General features: G+C 46.5%; 1 protein-coding gene across 1 annotated transcript in view; it reads left to right on the forward strand.

Annotated features, from left to right (window-relative positions):
• The window catches only part of LRFN5 (leucine rich repeat and fibronectin type III domain containing 5), a 246,082-nt gene extending 223,330 nt beyond the window's left edge, over positions 1–22,752 (forward strand). Inside the window, exon 4 of the mRNA XM_075329521.1 lies at positions 21,267–22,752. Within this exon, the coding sequence (XP_075185636.1) occupies positions 21,267–22,194 (928 nt within the window). The 3' untranslated portion in view covers positions 22,195–22,752. The remainder of the gene's footprint in view (positions 1–21,266) is intronic.
• Positions 22,753–23,047: the final 295 nt, after the last annotated feature.

Raw genomic sequence — 23,047 nt, forward strand, 5'->3', positions numbered from 1 at the left:
TGGATTATTACATCCATTTATTGAATGAGATTGTTTTTGCCTTTAGTTATCTGCAATTTGAAGAAATATTTTATGGGGTTTTTTTGCTGCAAATTAACTGAGCGAATGATTTGTGTTCTAAGTTGGAGCGGAACTGTCACCAAGGATGAGCGATCGGATCACGGCAAACTGACCCCTTGCATTTTTCCCAAAAATGTAGTCTTCAAAATCCCAAAATTTTGTTATACGGTTTGTGCCAATTTGAGGGGGTCCAGGAAAGGGGCTAAAAATACTCAACTTGGTCTTCACCGGGCCCAGTCTTCGGCGTTGCTCCATCACATATTTGTGCCCTACTACGGCACCGAGTGCACAAGGCTCTTCCAGCACCGCACCGGCACCGAGTGCACAAGGCTCTTCCAGCGCCGGACCAGCACTAAGTGCACAAGGCTCTTCCAGCACCGGACCGGCACCGAGTGCACAAGGCTCTTCCAGCGCCGGACCAGCACCGAGTGCACAAGGCTCTTCCAGCGCCGGACCGGCACCGAGTGCACAAGGCTCATCCAGTGCCGGACCAGCACCGAGTGCACAAGGCTCTTCCAGCGTCGGACCGGCACCGAGTGCACAAGGCTCATCCAGTGCCGGACCAGCACCGAGTGCACAAGGCTCTTCCAGCACCGGACCAGCACCGAGTGCACAAGGCTCTTCCAGCGCCGGACCGGCACCGAGTGCACAAGGCTCATCCAGTGCCGGACCAGCACCGAGTGCACAAGGCTCTTCCAGCACCGGACCAGCACCGAGTGCACAAGGCTCTTCCAGCACCGGACCAGCACCGAGTGCACAAGGCTCTTCCAGCGCCGGACCGGCACCGAGTGCACAAGGCTCTTCCAGCGCCGGACCGGCACCGAGTGCACAAGGCTCTTCCAGCGCCGGACCGGCACCGAGTGCACAAGGCTCTTCCAGCGTCGGACCGGCACCGAGTGCACAAGGCTCATCCAGTGCCGGACCGGCACCGAGTGCAAAAGGCTCATCCAGTGCCGGACCAGCACCGAGTGCACAAGGCTCTTCCAGCACCGGACCAGCACCGAGTGCACAAGGCTCTTCCAGCGCCGGACCGGCACCGAGTGCACAAGGCTCATCCAGTGCCGGACCAGCACCGAGTGCACAAGGCTCTTCCAGCACCGGACCAGCACCGAGTGCACAAGGCTCTTCCAGCGCCGGACCGGCACCGAGTGCACAAGGCTCTTCCAGCGCCGGACCGGCACCGAGTGCACAAGGCTCTTCCAGCGCCGGACCGGCACCGAGTGCACAAGGCTCTTCCAGCGCCGGGCCGGCACCGAGTAAACCTTCCAAGTCACTTGGAACTTTTTCCTCTTTTTCAGAACATTAGGACTAATGGTGAAATTCAAAACTGCAAAAAAAAGCTGTCTTATGGCGGTATGGCTGGAAAAGTAAAAACGTTATGGCTCATGCAAAACGGGGGGGAAAAATGATATTGGAAAAATGAAAATTGGCCGAAGTGGAAGGGGTGCCCATGGGTTACATGCCACGACTCCAAGGAGTACTAATGCTTTTATGTTGTGCAGCGCATTGCATGATCATACAATCACAGTGGCATTAAACCACAGTCACAGCCAGGGTCAGTATTAGGAAATGGCAACCTAGACAAGTGTGCCTTCTAAGGAGCCTTCAAGAACTGCACCTATTATGACCAAAACTGGAGACTATGACATTCACCGTCCAGGAACAGAACATTTTTACTGTCACAGACTTTACTACCAATTATTTTACCATTGAGACATTGTATAGCGGTATTATTGCATGGTCATTGTATGGAAGTATGCACTAGTCAGGAAAAGAACATTTTTATGACTTGAACTGTAGTATTAATATATTATTGAGACATTGTATAGCGGTATTATTGCGTGGTCATTGTATGAAATACCAGAGAGCCGTGCACTAGTCAGGAAAAGAACAGTTTTATGACTTGAAATTTAGTATTAATATATTATTGAGACATTGCATAGCGGTATTATTGCATGGTCATTGTATGGAAGTATTATTTGTATGGGAGTATAAACATACCGAAGAGACCTTCAGTTTTCAGGGAAGAAAATTTTTACTGGTTCCCCATAATTTATTATTAATTAACTAATAACTGAGGCATTATATAGCAGTATTATTGTGTGACCATTATATGGATGTATTATTTATATGGGAGTACAAACATACCAAAGAGACCTTTTAGTTTTCAGGGAAGAACATTTTTACTGCACTATAATTTATTATTAATTAACTAGCAACTGAGGCATTGTATAGCGATATTATTCTGTGGTCATTGTGTGGAAGTATTAACAAATTTACTATTCAGGAAAAGAACATTTTTATGACTTGGACTTTTAGTATTAATATACTATTGAGACATGGGATATCAGTATTATTGCATGGCCATTATATGGAAGTAACATTTGTATGGAAGTACAAACATACACCAAAGGGACCTTCACTTTCAGGGAAGAACATTTTTACTGCCCTATAAGTTATTATTAATTAACTAACGACTGAGGCATTGTATAGCGGTTTTATTGTGTAGCCATTATATGGAAGTATTATTTGCATGGGAGTACAAACATACCAAAGAGACCTTTACTTTTTAGGGAAGAACATTTTTATTGCCCTATAATTTATTATTAATTTACCAACTACTGAGACATTGTATAGCGGTATTATTGCATGGCCGTTGTATGGAAGTAATATTTGTATGGAAGTACAAACATATACGAAAGAGATCTTCACTTTTTAGGGAAGAACATTTTTACTGCCCTATAATTTATTATTAATTTACTAATGACTGAGGCATTGTATAGCGGTATTATTGTGTGGTCACAGTTTGGATGTATTATTTGTATGAGGATATAAACACATATAACAGTGCTTTTCACTATCCAGGAAAAGAACATTTCTACTGCCATAGATTTTTACATTTGATTAATAATTGAGTTATTGTTTAGCGTTATTATTGTGTGGCTGTTGTATGATTGTATTATTTATATGGAAGTGGTAAAAAATACCAAAAAGCCCTTTGCTATTCAGGAAAATAAAAAACACATTTTTTTTACTGCCCTTAACTTTATTTATTTTCTTCTTTTAAGCTTTGTATAGCGGTATTATTGTGTGGCCATTGTATGGAAGTATTATTTGTATTGGAGTATAAATATATACCAGAGAGCCTTTCAGTATCCAGGAAAAGAGCCTGTTTTCTGCCCTAGACATTTATTATCAATTAACTATTGATTAGTATTGTTGGGTGGCCATTAATTAATTTACTATTGAGGCATTGTATAGAGGTATTACCTGTGTGTCCATCGTATGGAAGTATTACTTCTATGAGAGAATAAGCATATGACAAAGAGCTTTTCACTATCCAGGGATAGAACATTTTTACTATCCTAGACTTTACTATTTACTAACTATTGCGGCATGGTATGACAGTATTATTATATGGCTGTATGTATGTTGTATGGAGTGGAAATATATACAGGAAAGACCTTCACTCTCTGGGAAGAGAGTATTTTTACTCCTCTAGACTTTACTATGAATTAACTATTGTGGCATTACATGGCGGTACTACTATATGCTCTTTGTATGGCAGTATTATTTGTATAGGAGAGTAAATATATACAGGAAAGATCTTCACTCTCAGAGGAAAGAATACCTTTACTGTCCTAGACTTTACTATCAATTAACTATTGTGGCATTGTATGGCGGTACGACTATATGGTCTTTATACGGAAGTAATATTTTTATGGGAGTGTAAATATATACAGGAAAGACTTTCACTCTCCGGGAACAGAGCATTTTTATTCCCCTAGACTTTACTATCAATTAACTATTGCGGCATTTTATAGCGGTACTAATATATGGTCTTTGTATGGAAGTATTATTTGTATGGGAGTGTAGATATATACATGATAAACCTTCACTCTCTGGGAAGAGAGCATTTTACTACCCTATATTTTACTATCAAATAACTATTGTGGCATTGAATGGCGGTACTAATATATGGTCTTTGTATGGAAGTATTATTTGTATGGGAGTATAAATATGTACAGGAAAGACCTTCACTCTCTGGGAAGAGAGCATTTTACTCCCCTAGACTTTACTATCAATTAACTATTGCAGCATTGTATGGCGGTAATACTATATGGTCTTTGTATGGAAGTATTATTTGTATGGGAGTGTAAATATATACAGGAAAGACCTTCACTCTCTGGGAAGAGAGCATTTTTACTTCCCTAGATTTTACTATCAATTAACTATTGCGGCATTGTATGGTGGTACTACTATATGGTCTTTGTATGGCAGTATTATTTGTATGGGAGTGTAAATATGTACAGGAAAGACCTTCACTCTCTGATGAAAGAATACCTTTACTGCCCTAAACTTTACTATCAATTTACTATTGTGGCATTGTATGGCGGCACTACTATATGGTCTTTATACGGAAGTAATATTTGTATGGGAGTGTAAATATATACAGGATAAAACCTTCACTCTCTGGGAAGAGAGCATTTTATTCCCCTAGACTTTACTATCAATTAACTATTGCGGCATTGTATGGCGGTACTAATATATGGTTTTTGTATGGAAGTATTATTTGTATGGGAGTGTAAATATATACAGGATAAGCTTTCATTCTCCAGGAAAAGAACATTTTTACTGCCCTAGGCTTTACTACTAATTAATTTACTATTGTGGCATTGTATGGCGGTAATACTATATGGTTTTTGTATGGAAGTATTATTTGCATGGGAGTATAAATATATACAGGATAAACTTTCACTCTCCGGGAACAGAGTATTTTTATTTCCCTAGACTTTACTATCAATTAACTATTGTGGCATTGTATCGCGGTAATACTATATGGTCTTTGTATGGAAGTATTATTTGTATGGGAGTGTAAATATATACAGGATAAGCTTTCATTCTCCGGGAAAAGAACATTTTTACTGCCCTAGGCTTTACTACCAATTAATTTACTATTGAGGCATGGTATAGCAGTATTATTGTGTGGACATTGTATGGCAGCATTATACCAGTGAGTCCTACTATATTTTATAGTTGTTACAGATGTTACTGGAGAAGAAAACGTAAGAAACTATGTTCTTCGTCTTTTATGTAGATTTGATCTTTGAAGACTCGTTAACATGGAGTGAGAATGTGTGGTCTGCCATGATGGCGGTGGCAGGTTTCATGTCTTCCTCTGCGTGTTACCTGCAGCTGCTGGATAGTTTTTTTTTTCCTTACATCAGGAAGTCGAGTGTTGAGCGGAATCGTTAGATGTAGGTCATCATCAGCAAATTTATTTATAAAAATCCAGAGACCACTTAACGTACTCACTGACCGTAAATTTCCCAGGTGCTCGCTCTGTATGTGGAGCAACGCACACATTACTCATTCATAGAAGATTGTCCATACACCGCAGCATTAACCATGGCTTCAAGGTCTGGAGTTTATAGCTGCACGCACCGGATGGTAATATCCTTACAAATGAAATTCTGATTTATTTATGTAAGTGTTAGCTATACACACTACATGAAAAATAAATGGCACCCTCCCCCATCGGGCCTCGTGGGAGCAGAACTCCGTGCAAGAGTCACTCTCTTATTAGAACACAGCTTTATGGTGATGGCTATGTACTCATCTGCTCTATATACAGATACTGGCCCCAAATATTAGTATATTATCCTGGGTAGAGCCATTATTTATTAGGACTAAATATAAGGGCTGGATAATGCTCATCCGATCTATTTCAACTCCAACCTATAATTATGTGTTCTATATCATCTATCTCACATCATATCACACATACAAGCCCTTTCCACCTCCTGCAGACTCCAACTCACAAATATTGCTTGGATCCATACATTCCTTAACCAAGAATCTGCAATAACATTAGTGCATGCCCTCATCATCTCCCGCCTGGACTACTGCAACCTCCTGCTCTAAGGCCTCCCTTCTAACACTCTCTTAGCCCTCCAATCTATCGTAAACTCTGCTGCCCGATTAATCCACCTGCCCCCCCCGCTACTCCCCAACCTCTCCTCTCTGCCAATCTCTTCATTGGCTTCTCATTGCCCAAAGACTTCAGTTCAAAACACTAATCATGACATGCAAAGCCATCCACAACCTGTCTCCTCCCTACATCTGTGACCTAGTCTCCCGGTATTTACCTTCACGCAGTCTCAGATCCTCACAAGATCTCCTTCTCTGCTCCTCTCTTATCTCCTCTTCCCACAATCGCGTACAAGATTTCTCCCGTGCATCCCCCATACTCTGGAACTCTCTGCCCCAATATATCGGACTCTGGCCGACTGAGGAAAGCTTCAAGAGGAACCTGAAGACCCACCTCTTCTGACAAACCTACAAGCTGTCGTAACCCTCAGTCCGCTACACCAACGCATGACCAGCTCTGCCCTCATCTACTGTACCCCATCCCCCTCATCCCACTATACAACTGCATGACCAGCTCTGCCCTCATCTACTGTACCCCATCCCCGTCACCCCACTATACCACTTCATGGCTGGCTTTACCCTAACCTACTGTATCGTCTCCCATCCCCGTCACCCTACTATACTGCTGCTTGACCTGCTCTACCCTCACCTACTGTATCCTCACCCATCCCCCTCACCCCACTATACCACTGCACGACCAGCTCTACCCCAACTACTGTATCCTCACCCATCCCCCTCACCCCACTATACCACTGCACGACCAGCTCTGCCCTCACCTACTGTATCCTCACCCATCCCCCTCACCCCACTATACCCCTGTACGACCAGCTCTGCCCTCACCTACTGTACCCTCACCCATCCCCCTCACCCCACTATACCACTGCACGACCAGCTCTGCCCTCACCTACTGTATCCTCACCCATCCCCCTCACCCTACTATACCACTGCACGACCAGCTCTGCCCTCACCTACTGTATCCTCACCCATCCCCCTCACCTCACTATACCACTGCACGACCAGCTCTGCCCTCACCTACTGTATCCTCACCCATCCCCCTCACCCTACTATACCACTGCACGACCAGCTCTGCCCTCACCTACTGTATCCTCACCCATCCCCCTCACCCCACTATACCCCTGTACGACCAGCTCTGCCCTCACCTACTGTACCCTCACCCATCCCCCTCACCCCACTATACCACTGCACGACCAGCTCTGCCCTCACCTACTGTATCCTCACCCATCCCCCTCACCCTACTATACCACTGCACGACCAGCTCTGCCCTCACCTACTGTATCCTCACCCATCCCCCTCACCTCACTATACCACTGCACGACCAGCTCTGCCCTCACCTACTGTATCCTCACCCATCCCCCTCACCTCACTATACCCCTGTACGACCAGCTCTACCCTCACCTACTGTATCCTCACCCATCCCCCTCACCTCACTATACCACTGCACGACCAGCTCTGCCCTCACCTACTGTACCCTCACCCATCCCCCTCACCCCACTATACCACTGCACGACCAGCTCTGCCCTCACCTACTGTATCCTCACCCATCCCCCTCACCCCACTATACCACCGCACGACCAGCTCTGCCCTCACCTACTGTATCCTCACCCATCCCCCTCACCCTACAATACCACTGCACGACCAGCTCTGCCCTCACCTACTGTATCCTCACCCATCCCCCTCACCCCACTATACCACCGCACGACCAGCTCTGCCCTTGTGGGACCCCTAGGTTCGGTGTCGGTGCAGCGGTGCATTACCTTCAGGGACTCCACGCGGCTGGATCTTGTCACAGGTAGGAAATCTTCTATTTTGATTGTCGTGACGCCACTCTCAGAATTGCGGTCAGTGGAGACCGCCACTGCAGGTTAGGGGTGCCTGGGGCTGATAGTGGGTGCAGTCAGTTGTAATAGCCTCCTGAGAGTGAGGCATGCCCCAGGGCCCCGTGTAGGTGTGTGGAACTACAAGTCGCAGAATGACTCACACGCACAAGCAGGATGTCTTTCAGGGGTTTTACTCACTGATGGTGGCAGGGTGAGTAACCCGGGCGTAGCTGGGATGAACCAGGCTGGAACCAGGTGTCCTTCAGGCTGACTTGTGAGGGTGGCTACCAACTCGCCTTCCTTAGCCCGTTGTGTTTTGGGGTAACCCCTGCTTGAAGCCCTGCTGGGGTCGCCCAGGGAAGTTGCTGGTGCCTCTCTCCCCTTCTTTTTGGCCCGTTTGCTTGTAGCCTGGACCAGGTCACTCCGGCTGCTTGCCTCCTGTGAGCTATGGGCCCTCACTTTGCTACGTGGCTGCGGACTCTGTAGTGTTGTCTTGGGGGTGTAAAGTGCCCCCTCATGCAGGTTTGGCAAAGGACAGGTGGATCTATCCCTGCACTGGGACCTGTTACCCGTTTGGGCCTGGTATCTCCCTGACAGTCTCCTTACTCTCCACTCCGTTGCTCTCTCTTTAGTCGTGGGTGGATTTCGGGCAGCACTACCAGGTGACCGTTCTCCCCCGTCGGTAGTCACTGCGCGTACGTTGTCAGAATTGTGTAGAGCTACAGGGTCTGCTTCTGCTCTCCCTGAACTTCACCACTCAACTGTCTTCGGCTCACTCTTCCCTCCTCTCCTGTTCTTGCCTACGTCACCTAGCAACCAGGCTCTCTACCACACCCCTCGAGTGGAGATGGAGGCTTCGCCCCCTCCTGGGATCCCCAGGGGTCCTCTCAAAGGTAAATGTGTGAGACCGGATCACTATGCGCCTGTGTAGTCACACCTCGGTCAGCCTTCTGGATTACCTGTTTTGTACTGTCCCCAGCATGGGTGCAGTACTCAGTGGTGCCTGACCAGGTCAGGGGCGCCACATTCCCCCCTAGTTATCACCAGCACGTCCTCGGGCTGCAAGACAACATTTTAAAATGCGTAAAACAGTAAAACATGGTAAAACGTTTTAAAACCATCAGGTACCATACATCACCACCCTCCACCCACAAGTCCGTTAACCCACCCTAAACCCTCTCAGGCGGCAGGTCACCGGTTTCTTTTGGTAACCAGGTCTGGGCCATCAGCTTCCCCAGACCTTTCTTCCCATCTGCCTCTCCCGTTGGCCGCGCCTTCAGCCACTTCTGGCAGGATGTAGAGGCGGCTTTCATGGTCTGGTGGTTTCAGGGTATACCTGGCCTGGTGGAACCGCGCCTTCAGCCTCTTCTGGCAGGATGCAGAGGCGGCCTCCACTGTTGGTGCTGACCAGGTACCCTCTTTGTGGTGGAGAGCCAGGCCCCATAAACAGGCGTGCTCCCTGGTAGTGGTTGTACCTCTGGGGTAACTATAAACACTGCGAGAGTTTGTGGCTATAGACAGTTCATAGCCTATGGTCCATACACGAGGTGCAAAAGGATTTTCTCACACAAGTTCATGTGGGCACGTGCTTAAACTTGAACGTTGCAAAACTTTTCAAACTGCTGTAGTTTTCTTTACTTTTCTCTACTCCGTTCCACCAGGGCTTTTGCCTATTGGGCTTTGGCACCTGACATTTTCTATGTTTCTGTCGTCTGTTTCTTTTTCTGTATCTTCATCTTCTGTTGTTGAGATAGCAGGTTTACTGTAGGGATTTCTGGGGCATGGTGTGACATCTAGTGCGTACCATCCGCGTTCTCCTTGGTGCTTTGTGAATTCTACTGGGTCTCCTATCTGTAGGTTTCTTCCTGGATGTCCTCTAGGTAAATGTGCTCTTACATCCCTTCTGTTCACAAAGATGCCCTCTTTTACACCAGGTGCTACTATAAAGCCATATCCAGACCTTAGACTGAAGTCTTCTACAACTCCTCGACAAAGTGGGCCTCTGACCTGCGATTTGGCCCTTCTCAAGGACCGCTTTTCCTCTAAGTCTCTGGCCGTGACCTCGTCCTTCTCCTCGGGAGACTGCTGTGCAGGTGGATCCCTTGTCCTGCTGCGGCGCCGTGTCCTGCGGGCTGGGTCCTGCCTGGCTGCCACCTCACCGCTTGCAGGCTCCCAGGTGAGGTATCTGGACAAATCTTCCTCAGCGGAGGATGTCGGTCCCTCTTCATCCCAGCGGGAGTACGGCAGCATCTCTGGCTCTTGGACTGGCGCTGCATCCACTGATGATGGTTCTGGGGTCAGCTTCTCAGCTTCCTGGCCTCCCCTCCCCCTTAGTTCTTCTGGGCACTCCTCTTGTGGCAGCGCTAGGGATGGATTTTCATCAGCAGGCCAGGGCGGGGGACCCTTTGGCATGAATGTGGCAGGAGTCTTCCTGTGGGTATGCGGAGGGAGCAGATACCGGTCCACCATCTCCTTTGGGAAGTGGGCCTCTAGATCAGCCTTCAGCTTCCAGTATTCGGGGTCCTCCCCCAGCAGGGACTTCCTAGCAGGGACTTCCTTGGGCTGGGGAGCGGTGTCTGCTCCGGCCTGGCAGGCCGGGGTAAATAATTGTACAGTCTTGTCTTGGCGGGCTGAGCCTGGCGTGGCAGCGGCCTGGTCTTGGCGGGCCGAGCAGGGCATCGCTGCGGCGGCCTGGATTGGCGTCGCAGCTGCGATGGGATCTGTGCGGGCCGGGCTGGGCGCTTCTGCGGCCTGGATTGGCGTCGCAGCTGCGATAGGATCTGTGCGGGCCGGGCTGGGCGCTTCTGCGGCCTGGATTGGCGTCGCAGCTGCGATGGGATCTGTGCAGGCCGGGCTGGGCGCTTCTGCGGCCTGGATTGGCGTCGCAGCTGCAGCCGGTCCTTGGCGGGCTGAGCTGGGCGTCGCCGCAGCGACCTGGGTCAGCGTCGCTGTTGCGGCCAGTTCTTGGCGGGCCGGGCTTGGCGTGGCGGCGGCATGGGTTGGAGTCGCTGCAGGGACCGGATCTTGGCGGGCCGCACCTGACGTGGCTGCGGCCTGGTTCAGCACCTCACTTGCGGCGCGGACGAGCGTCGCTGCTGCGGTGGGGTCTTGGCGGGCCGGGCCTAGCATGGCGGCGGCCTGGGTCAGCGTCACACCTGCGGCGTGGAGGAGGGTCGCGGTGGCAGCCGGATCTTTGCGGGTCGGGCAGGGCATCGCTGCGGCGGCCTGGGCTTGGCGGGCCGCACCTGGCGTGGCTGCGGCCTGGTTCAGCGTCGCCGCGCCGGGCATCTCTCCTGGGACCGCGGGCATGGCAGCAGGGGTCGGGGCACTCGCGCTGACAGGGGCAACACAGGACTCACCCATCGGTAACATCATCGGGGTCTGAGTCGTCGCCGCTCGGTCTGGCACTCGTCGTGCGGTTCCCCTCTCATAGGCCTGAACCGCTGCAGCCATCTCCAGAAGCTCCGTGCGTCCCTCGCTGATCTGCCATACGACCCTGGCCTCCAGTTGGTCGCAAAACTGGGCAAGTTCCCGATACCACCAGGCAGCGGAGCCTGGCTCTGGGTCTCTGCATTCAGACGCCATTTCCTCTGCGTCTCCTTCTTCTAGTAGCAGGCTTCTGGCTCCCTTTCTTTCCCGACGTCTCTGAACGCCTCCGCTCTCCTCACTTGCGAGGCCAGGACCCTTCAGGGGATCTCTGGGTAGCCACACCTCTTCGTGGGCGGTAACTTCTCCCAGCGCGGGCTGCTGTTGTTTTTCAGCGCGCTTTTCATGGTGGCAATATGGCGGCGCTTCCAATTTTCCAAGCGGACCGCCCAGGCACATGGTCACCTGTCTGAACAGGTCTAATCCTTATCCTGTTCGTGACGCCAGAACTGTGGGACCCCTAGGTTCGGTGTCGGTGCAGCGGTGCATTACCTTCAGGGACTCCACGCGGCTGGATCTTGTCACAGGTAGGAAATCTTCTATTTTGATTGTCGTGACGCCACTCTCAGAATTGCGGTCAGTGGAGACCGCCACTGCAGGTTAGGGGTGCCTGGGGCTGATAGTGGGTGCAGTCAGTTGTAATAGCCTCCTGAGAGTGAGGCATGCCCCAGGGCCCCGTGTAGGTGTGTGGAACTACAAGTCGCAGAATGACTCACACGCACAAGCAGGATGTCTTTCAGGGGTTTTACTCACTGATGGTGGCAGGGTGAGTAACCCGGGCGTAGCTGGGATGAACCAGGCTGGAACCAGGTGTCCTTCAGGCTGACTTGTGAGGGTGGCTACCAACTCGCCTTCCTTAGCCCGTTGTGTTTTGGGGTAACCCCTGCTTGAAGCCCTGCTGGGGTCGCCCAGGGAAGTTGCTGGTGCCTCTCTCCCCTTCTTTTTGGCCCGTTTGCTTGTAGCCTGGACCAGGTCACTCCGGCTGCTTGCCTCCTGTGAGCCATGGGCCCTCACTTTGCTACGTGGCTGTGGACTCTGTGGTGTTGTCTTGGGGGTGTAAAGTGCCCCCTCATGCAGGTTTGGCAAAGGACAGGTGGATCTATCCCTGCACTGGGACCTGTTACCCGTTTGGGCCTGGTATCTCCCTGACAGTCTCCTTACTCTCCACTCCGTTGCTCTCTCTTTAGTCGTGGGTGGATTTCGGGCAGCACTACCAGGTGACCGTTCTCCCCCGTCGGTAGTCACTGCGCGTACGTTGTCAGAATTGTGTAGAGCTACAGGGTCTGCTTCTGCTCTCCCTGAACTTCACCACTCAACTGTCTTCGGCTCACTCTTCCCTCCTCTCCTGTTCTTGCCTACGTCACCTAGCAACCAGGCTCTCTACCACACCCCTCGAGTGGAGATGGAGGCTTCGCCCCCTCCTGGGATCCCCAGGGGTCCTCTCAAAGGTAAATGTGTGAGACCGGATCACTATGCGCCTGTGTAGTCACACCTCGGTCAGCCTTCTGGATTACCTGTTTTGTACTGTCCCCAGCATGGGTGCAGTACTCAGTGGTGCCAGACCAGGTCAGGGGCGCCACACCCTCACCTACTGTATCCTCACCCATCCCCCTCACCCCACTATACCCCTGTACGACCAGCTCTGCCCTCACCTACTGTACCCTCACCCATCCCCCTCACCCCACTATACCACTGCACGACCAGCTCTGCCCTCACCTACTGTATCCTCACCCATCCCCCTCACCCTACTATACCACTGCACGACCAGCTCTGCCCTCACCTACTGTATCCTCACCCATCCCCCTCACCTCACTATACCCCTGTACGACCAGCTCTACCCTCACCTACTGTATCCTCACCCATCCCCCTCACCTCACTATACCACTGCACGACCAGCTCTGCCCTCACCTACTGTACCCTCACCCATCCCCCTCACCCCACTATACCACTGCACGACCAGCTCTGCCCTCACCTACTGTATCCTCACCCATCCCCCTCAGCCCACTATACCACCGCACGACCAGCTCTGCCCTCACCTACTGTATCCTCACCCATCCCCCTCACCCCACTATACCACTGCACGACCAGCTCTACTCTCACCTACTGTATCCTCACCCATCCCCCTCACCCCACTATACCACCGCACGACAAGCTCTGTCCTCACCTACTGTATCCTCACCCATCCCCCTCACCCCACTATACCACCGCACGACCAGCTCTGCCCTCACCTACTGTACCCTCACCCATCCCCTTCACCCCACTATACCACCGCACGACCAGCTCTGCCCTCACCTACTGTATCCTCACCCATCCCCCTCACCCCACTATACCACCGCACGACCAGCTCTGCCCTCACCTACTGTATCCTCACCCATCCCCCTTACCCCACTATACCACTGCAAGACCAGCTCTGCCCTCACCTACTGTACCCTCACCCATCCCCCTCACCCCACTATACCACTGCACGACCAGCTCTGCCCTCACCTACTGTATCCTCACCCATCCCCCTCACCCCACTATACCACTGCAAGACCAGCTCTGCCCTCACCTACTGTACCCTCACCCATCCCCCTCACCCCACTATACCACTGCACGACCAGCTCTACTCTCACCTACTGTATCCTCACCCATCCCCCTCACCCCACTATACCACCGCACGACAAGCTCTGTCCTCACCTACTGTATCCTCACCCATCCCCCTCACCCCACTATACCACCGCACGACCAGCTCTGCCCTCACCTACTGTACCCTCACCCATCCCCTTCACCCCACTATACCACCGCACGACCAGCTCTGCCCTCACCTACTGTATCCTCACCCATCCCCCTCACCCCACTATACCACCGCACGACCAGCTCTGCCCTCACCTACTGTATCCTCACCCATCCCCCTTACCCCACTATACCACTGCAAGACCAGCTCTGCCCTCACCTACTGTACCCTCACCCATCCCCCTCACCCCACTATACCACCGCACGACCAGCTCTGCCCTCACCTACTGTATCCTCACCCATCCCCCTCACCCCACTATACCACCGCACGACCAGCTCTGCCCTCACCTACTGTATCCTCACCCATCCCCCTTACCCCACTATACCACTGCAAGACCAGCTCTGCCCTCACCTACTGTACCCTCACCCATCCCCCTCACCCCACTATACCACTGCACGACCAGCTCTGCCCTCACCTACTGTATCCTCACCCATCCCCCTCACCCCACTATACCACTGCACAACCAGCTCTGCCCTCACCTACTGTACCCTCACCCATCCCCCTCACCCCACTATACCACTGCACAACCAGTACCCGGTGGCATTCAGAGACAGTGTCAACGTTGGAAGAGACGTCATTTGCGGGGGCATCACCAGTCTCTGAATGCCACCGGTTACTCTGACACTGTGCTCTGCTCCGTTGCCACCTTTACTGATCTGAACCGACAACACAGAGCGCACTGTCACTGTGCAAGTCACCCAATGTCAGTGCACAGAGACCAGACCATCCCCTGGAATTTTAATGTAACCATATTAAAAATGAATTTACATTACAGCAATGAAGAGATGAACATTTCTTCAGCCTTTCTTGTTTAGATAATACATCTGGGTTTTTTTGTGCAGGGAATAATAATAATAATAATAATAATAATAATAATAATAAGATAATATTTATTCATTTATATAACGCTGTTAATTCCACAGCGCTGTACATACATTGGCAACACTGTCCCCATTGGGGCTCACAATCTAAATTCCCTATCTGTATGTCTTTGGAGTGTGGGAGAAACCTGGAGAACCTGGAGGAAACCCACGCAAACACGGGGAGAACATACAAACTGCTTGCAGATAGTGTCCTTGGTGGGAATTGAACCCAGGACCCCAGCGCTGCAAGACTGCAGTGCTAACCACTGAGCCACCACAAGACTGCAGTGCTAACCACTGAGCCACCACAAGACCGCAGTGCTAACCACTGAGCCACCACAAGACTGCAGTGCTAACCACTGAGCCACCACAAGACTGCAGTGCTAACCACTGAGCCACCACAAGACTGCAGTGCTAACCACTGAGCCACCACACGACTGCAGTGCTAACCACTGAGCCACCCAAGATCAAACATATTGCATGCTATTGCTTCTTCAGAATATCCTATTACCTTTTTTTTCGACACGTAATCGGAAGTGTTAAACATATACCAGAGAGTCCTTAGAAATAAAAAAATACTGCCCTAAAGTTTCATTGTTTTGGAGGCATTGTATAGCAGTATTCTTAAGAGGCCATTGTATGGATGTATTATTTATATGAGAGAGCAAGCATATAGAAAAGAACCTTTCACAATCTAGGGATAGAACATTTATCCTGCCCTAGACTTTACTAATAATAATAATAATTAATTAACTCCTGAAGTATAGTATAGCGGCGTTATTGTGTGGCCATTGCATAGATGTATTATTTGTATGAAGATATAAACATATACAAGAGAGCTATTCACAAATACAGGAAAACACATTTTTACTGCCCTAGAATTTTTTATTATTATTATTATTATTATTATTATTATTAATTAACTGACTACTGAGGCATTGTAACAGGTGTAACGGTATTATTGTGTGGTCATTGTATAGATGTATTATTTCTATGAGAATATAAACATATACAAGAAAACTTCACAAATCCTGGAAAGAAGATTTTTTTACTGCCCTAGATTTTTTTATTATTATTATTATTATTATTATTAACTAACTACTGAGGCATTGTATAGTGGTATTATTGTATGGCAATTGTACGGTTGTATTATTTGTATGAGGATATAAACATATACAAGATAGCTATTCATAAATAAAGGAAAGAACATTTTTACTGCCCTAGTATTTATTATTATTAATTTACTAACTACTGAGGCATTGTATAGCGGTATTATTGTGTGGCCATTGTATGGATGTATTATTTGTATGAGGATATAATCATGTACACGAAAACTCTTCACAAATCCTGGAAAGAAGATTTTTTTACTGCCCTAGATTTTTTTTTATTATTATAATTATTATTATTATTATTATTAATTAACTAACTACTGAGGCATCGTATAGCGGTATTATTGTATGGCACTTGTATGGTTGTATTATTTATATGATGATATAAACATATACAAGATAGCTATTCATAAATAAAGGAAAGAACATTTATGCTGCCCTAGTATTTATTATTATTAATTTACTAACTACTGAGGCATTGTATAGCGGTATTATTGTGTGGCCATTCTATGGATGTATTATTTGTATGATGATATAAACCTATACAAGATAGCTATTCATAAATAAAGGAAAGAACATTTTTACTGCCCCAGTATTTATTATTATTAATTTACTAACTACTGAGGCATTGTATAGCGGTATTAGTGTGTGGCCATTGTATGGATGTATTATTTGTATGAGGATATAATCATGTACACTAAAATTCTTCACAAATCCAGGCAGGAATATTTTTTTCCTGCCTTAGATTATATTTTCGATTAAGAATTGAATCATTGTATAGCGGTATTATTGTGTGGCCATTGTATGAACGTATTATGTATGTGGAAGTGTTAACTTATATCAGAAAGCAATTTACTATTCAGGAAAAAGAAAATATCAGCAGATTCTTCTTCCAGATGATTGCTGGATCTGAGCAGCAGGATTTCTGCTCTTAGCGTCTCTGACCTGGATGTGACTGCTATTTCTGTGCACTAAATGGCTCTGCCGCTTGTAGGAACATAGATTTGCCGGAATTTTTGTTTAATTTAGGGAAATTGTGTAATTCCAATGATACTAAATCTGTCTTTTAAGCCAAATGTTATTTTAGGAGATAAAGCTGGAAAAGTAGTGCTAGCGGAAAGGCAATAAGTGGATTTATTTAGACGCGGAGTTATGTAACAGTCACACCTTTCAGAATCGATCTGTCAGAAAGGGATTTTGCAAAAAGTGAGGCTTTCTTTCCATTGTATAGAGTGATCTGTGCGCTGCGGCTCTCCGGCTGTGCACGGTGACAGGCGTAGCTTCATATTCCAGGAGGAGTCACAGGTTTGTCTTGTAATGTGAAAAACATATGTAAATATATTCATATATGTTATAAAAAAATCTATAAAACACCATAAAAATATGTCATGGCACCAACCTAGGGATTTTTCACATACAGGTTTTTAATGTGGATTTGAAGCAGATGTCAGTGTGAACTTACCCTAAGGCTGGAATCACGCACGTCTCAACATGGAAATGACAACGCCATGAAGAAAAAGTTGTGGAATACTAAAAATCTCAGGATGCAAATGTTAGTGATCTGCAAATCATGAAAAAATGGGAAAAAAATAGAAACATCTGGATTTATTGGATTTATTGGATATCCAGTATGAGCGCAACGTCCAGATATTCCTGCACGTCCATCCTCGGCTGCTATCAATGAGGTTATTAATGGTCCTCTGAGGAAGGTTCTGTTGCTGAATACAGTGATGTGGCCAATTCTACCAAGTGTACACTTTTAAACACGACAACACCAAGACGCATGTTGCCGATGCTAATGTGAAGAGCACGTGTGGTGTAATCCTGCTACCATGTCTGCAGCATTTCCAGACTTGTTTTCCATGTCTGCAGCATCTCCAGACTTGTCTTCTAGGGCTGCAGCATCTCCAGACTTGTCTTCCAGGGATGCAGCATCTCAAGACTTGTATTCCAGGGCTGCAGAATCTCCAGACTTGTCTTCCAGGGATGCAGCATCTCCAGACTTGTATTCCAGGGATGCAGCATCTCCAGACTTGTCTTTCAGGGATGCAGCATCTCCAGACTTGTATTCCAGGGATGCAGCATCTCCAGACTTGTATTCCAGGGATGCAGCATCTCCAGACTTGTATTCCAGGGCTGCAGCATCTCCAGACTTGTATTCCAGGGCTGCAGCATCTCTAGACTTGTATTCCAGGGCTGAAGCATTTCCAGACTTGTATTCCATGGCTGCAGCATCTCCAGACTTGTTTCCCATGTCTGCAGAGTCTCCAGACTTGTCTTCTAGGGCTGCAGCATCTCCACACTTGTCTTCCAGGGATGCAGCATTTCCAGACTTGTCTCCCATGTCTGCAGCATCTATGGACTTGTCTTCCAGAGCTGCAGTGTCTCCATACTTGTCTCCTTTGGCTGCATTGTCTACAAACTTGTCTCCTTTGTCTTCAGCATCTCCAGACTTGTCTTCCATGTCTGCAGTGTGTTCAGACTTGTCTTTGTCTTTCATGTCTGCAGCATCTGTGGACTTGTCTCCCATGTCTGCAGCATCTTCAGACTTGTTTTCAAAGGCTGCTGCATCTTCATACTTGTCTCCTTTGGCTGCATTGTCTCCAGACTTGTTTCTTTTGTCTGCAGCATCTCTGTACTTGTCTGCAGCAAGCACATCGGAGACATCATTGGTCCTTTGATTACACAGGAGCTGCCAACAGAGGATCTTGATGATTTGAACAAGTGCATTCAGCGGCAGAAACTTCCTAAGATGACCATTAATGATCTCAGTGATAACATCCGAATCTGCATGAGACTCATACTCCAAACTGAAGAAACAGAGTTGTGAAAATGTTACTTCCATTTTTTCATTGTGTGTATATTAGTAACAAGTATATCTATTCTGTATGTAACCCCCTTCTCATGTAGAGCACCATGGAATCAATGGTGCTCTATAAATAAATAAATATAATTAATAATAATATCCATCCTGCAATTTCCAGAATTCCACGACGCTCCCTTCCTTCTGCTGCAATTTTAATGTTGAGGAGCGTACTGTCTACTTTTTAAGCCAAAGTCAAGAGCAGATCTAAAAAAAAAATAGAAAATGTTTGTAGAGATTGATCGCTCTCTTTTCGGTATTCATTTCCGTAAGTGACTGTCACAAAACCCTGTGACGCCTGGGAGATACATTTATTAAGACTTTGGCACCGGTGTTTTGGTATAAAAAAATCTGAGAGTTTGCACAAGCTGCAATTGGCACCAAAATTTGAAACTCTTAGCATTTTCACACCTCTCTTGCTGCTTTCGAAAAATTGTTGTCAATGTGTTTTATGGTCAGTTTGTAAATAAACTACAAGAAGCCAGATTCATGAATTGCAACTTCTAAAAATGGTTGCTGAAAAAGTTGGAATTCTTCTCCAGTGGATGGGGGAAGAAAGCATTTTAGATAGAAGTCCTATATCAAATGTGTCAAAGTTATCAAGCATCGTGCAACATTGTGAAAAATTTGTACAAGGGTCTGGAAAGACAAAAAAAACGCAATGGGGTCATGAGTGAGGGAAAAGCATAAATCCTGTAGAAGCACAAGATAAGCGGCAGCTACGGTCCATAGTCTGGAAAGATTAAAAAATAGGAGATAATAGATGTAGTCCGCGCTGCTGGGGATTCAATGGAGTTCAGACCAGGGAGTGAAAAATATGCTGTTTATTAAAGTCTACGTGTTTCGAAACACACTGGTTTCTTCATCATGGTTTGCCCTGATGAAAAACCAATGGTTTTCGAAATGGTAGACTTTAATAAATCGCATGTTCTTCACTCCCTGGTCTGAACTCCATTGAATCACCAGCAGCGCGGACTACATCTATTGTCTCCTATTCTTTGATCATGGTGATAAATTTCACACAAATGGCAGCAAGATAGCCACCAGAGTGAGTTTTGAATGGTCCGCTCATAATAATTTCCTTTGCTCTTTTTGAAAATATAGAAACAAAATAAGAATTAAAAAAATAAAGATTACATTTTTGGAGCAGTTTGTCAAAATCTCCAGGTAGAAAATTTCCTACAGAATGGTGAGAAATACCACTTAAGGGTACTTTACACGCTGCGATATCGGTACCGATATCGCTAGCGAGCGTACCTGCCCCCATCGGTTGTGCGTCACGGGCAAATTGCTGCCCGTGGTGCACAACATCGCTAGCACCCGTCACACGGACTTACCTTCCCTGTGACGTCGCTCTGGCCGGAGAACCGCCTCCTTTCTAAGGGGGCGGTTCATGTGGCGTCACAGCGAAGTCACACGGCAGCCGTCCAATAGCAGAGGAGGGGCGGAGATGAGCGGCTAGAATATGCCGCTGTTGTAGCTGTTCTGTTTCAAAAGTCAGCTTATGGGATCACCAGTGAGGTCCTCTGAATTAGGCCTCTTCAGGCCTAATCAAGATCGAGCTCTCGGAGAAAAGACCTGCATTCATGTGAGCATGATCAGTTTTCTGTTTATTCAGCCAAGGTACAGTTTATTTATACCATTTACAACTCAATGTGATATTGCAAAAAAGGCTTCTAGCTGGACTTTACAAGTTGCTCATATGACCTTTTAAGTTTTAGCAAAACAAAAATGTAGAGTCATGCATATGAGATAAGAAGAAGATAAGAAGAACATTTAGAGACAATAATAATCCTTGAGCCTGTTTCTCATTCCGAAGGCTCCATAATGACTATGAACTACCACCAGATATACTTACTAATGGAACAATAAAATATCTATAATAAAGAAATAGAGAAACTATTAACCCTTCTATATCACCGCTCACCTCCTTCCTTCCTCATTGCCAATGGACGGAGGTAAGGAGATGTCCGTCGCTCCTGCGGTGTCACAAACAGCGATGTGTGCTGCCGCAGGAACGACGAAAACATCACTGCTGACCAGACACCGATTTTTCATAAATAAACGACCTCTCTGAAACAAACGATTTTTGCCTCTTTTGCGATCGTTTAAGGTTGCTCTTAGCTGTCACACGCTGCGATGTCGCTAACAACGCTGGATGTGCGTCACAAACACCGTGACCCCGACGATATATTGTTAGCAATGTCGCAGCGTGTAAATGGCCCCTTAGGCTGAAAATGACCCCAAAAAGTAAAAAAAAAGCAAAACAACAAATATGGCCTGGAGTAAATACAATTTAAAGAGTCCAGATTCATCGAGGTTGATGTCGTTGTAGCTAAGATTTCTATACATTTTTAGTTTATGCTTTGTGAATAATTGTGAAATGTTTTTGTGTTTTTGCAGAATGATTCCGCCGACGAGCAAGACCTTCCGTGTTAACAACTTGGCTTCGGGAACGGTCTACGACCTTTGCGTCTTAGCAATTTATGATGACGGCATCACGTCCCTGACGGCTACGAGGGTTGTCGGTTGCATCCAATTCACCACCGAGCAAGATTACGTCCGTTGTCATTTTATGCAGTCTCAGTTCTTGGGAGGCACCATGATCATTATAATAGGTGGAATCATCGTGGCCTCTGTCCTTGTTTTTATAATTATCTTGATGATTAGGTATAAAGTTTGCAACGGCAACGGACAGCACAAAGCTACGAAAGTCAGCAATGTGTATTCTCAAACCAACGGATCGCAGAATCAAAGTTGTAGTGCATCAATGCCCCCATCAGCTTCCAAGCAAGTGGTTGGACATGACGAGAGTCCGCAGTGCTGCAAGTCAATGGACAGTGGGGCGCCATCTTCTTCTGACACCTGCTCAAGCCAAGGTGCGGCCGCTACTACCTCCGCCTCACCTCATACATGGACTTCAAATGCTTCAGCTTCACTGAAGCAAAAAAGAAAAACTCAAATAAAACAAATGGACTCACAAACTGAAACCGTTTTAAATATGGAGTCCCAAAATACAAATAGAAATAATTCAACTGCCCTCCGGTTAGCTAGTCGTCCCACCGGGTCACCGACCTATAAAAGAGCACAATCAAGGCCAAGTAAGTTCCTTACATTACCCGCGGACACTTCTAGAGCCAAGCGGAGGTACTCTTTAAATGGTGAAATTATGGAGTACCATTGTTATGTAAACTCTCGAAACACAGGTGGACTTTGGTCGAAGAGGAGCATGTCCATGAACGGGATCTTGGTTAAGTCAGATAATTCCGACATGGACAGCGGGAAAGCAACTTTTTCAAGTTCAGAGTGGATATTGGAAAGCACTGTGTGATTAGTTCCTTTAAAAAAAATTACAAAAAAATTTAAAAATTCATAAAGAAAATAAATTTGAAAATTTCGAGCACAATAGAAATATGAATATTTTTTTTTAAGAGAGGGGAATTCCAATTTGTGTCAACTTTTTTCTGGCTGCTACAGGATTGTGTCAAGGCCGCCTTCACATTTTGTTTCCTTTTTTTTTTTTCTTTGTTTTCCTGGTGATTACAAGTTAAAAAATAACGAGTTGTGAAATTTACGAATCAGCACCGGTGCCTTCCCTTCCTATAGGACTGGCTTCCTGGTTCTGCAATTGCAGAAAAACAAAAATTAAAGACAGAATTCACAATAAAAGCCTTTCATATGGGAAAATTCCTTCAAGCTTTCAACATATTAAAAATATATTAAAAAAAGACCAATTATGGAAAAATTAGTTAAAAATAATATTTTTTAAAAGACCAGACTGCATTTATTTTTGAGTGACAATGGTGTTGCCTTTATTTTTAGGCAAATGCTGTACAGAACAACAACTTCTGTGTTGTTATGTTGTGTAAAATAAAATATTCAATATCTATATGGAGACATTGTGGAAATAATTTCCTATGACCTTAAATGTTACTATTGTCATTTTTTTAAATTATTTACAATATTTAGAATTTCACTTTAAATTATTCTATTGAGGAACTCAATATTTTTGCGTGTTATTTTGATTACAAATACTCCATTAAGGTTTTAGAATTTATATATATTTTTTCTGAATTACAAATAATGTTTCCTATCACTTTATTTAATTTATTTTATTTGTTAAATATTTTTAATTTTAAGTGGACGTCCACACATTTAGTACTTGCAACATAAAAATCTGCAGC

The sequence above is a fragment of the Anomaloglossus baeobatrachus genome, chromosome 12 (assembly GCF_048569485.1).
Source record: "Anomaloglossus baeobatrachus isolate aAnoBae1 chromosome 12, aAnoBae1.hap1, whole genome shotgun sequence".
Classification (NCBI taxonomy): domain Eukaryota; kingdom Metazoa; phylum Chordata; class Amphibia; order Anura; family Aromobatidae; genus Anomaloglossus; species Anomaloglossus baeobatrachus.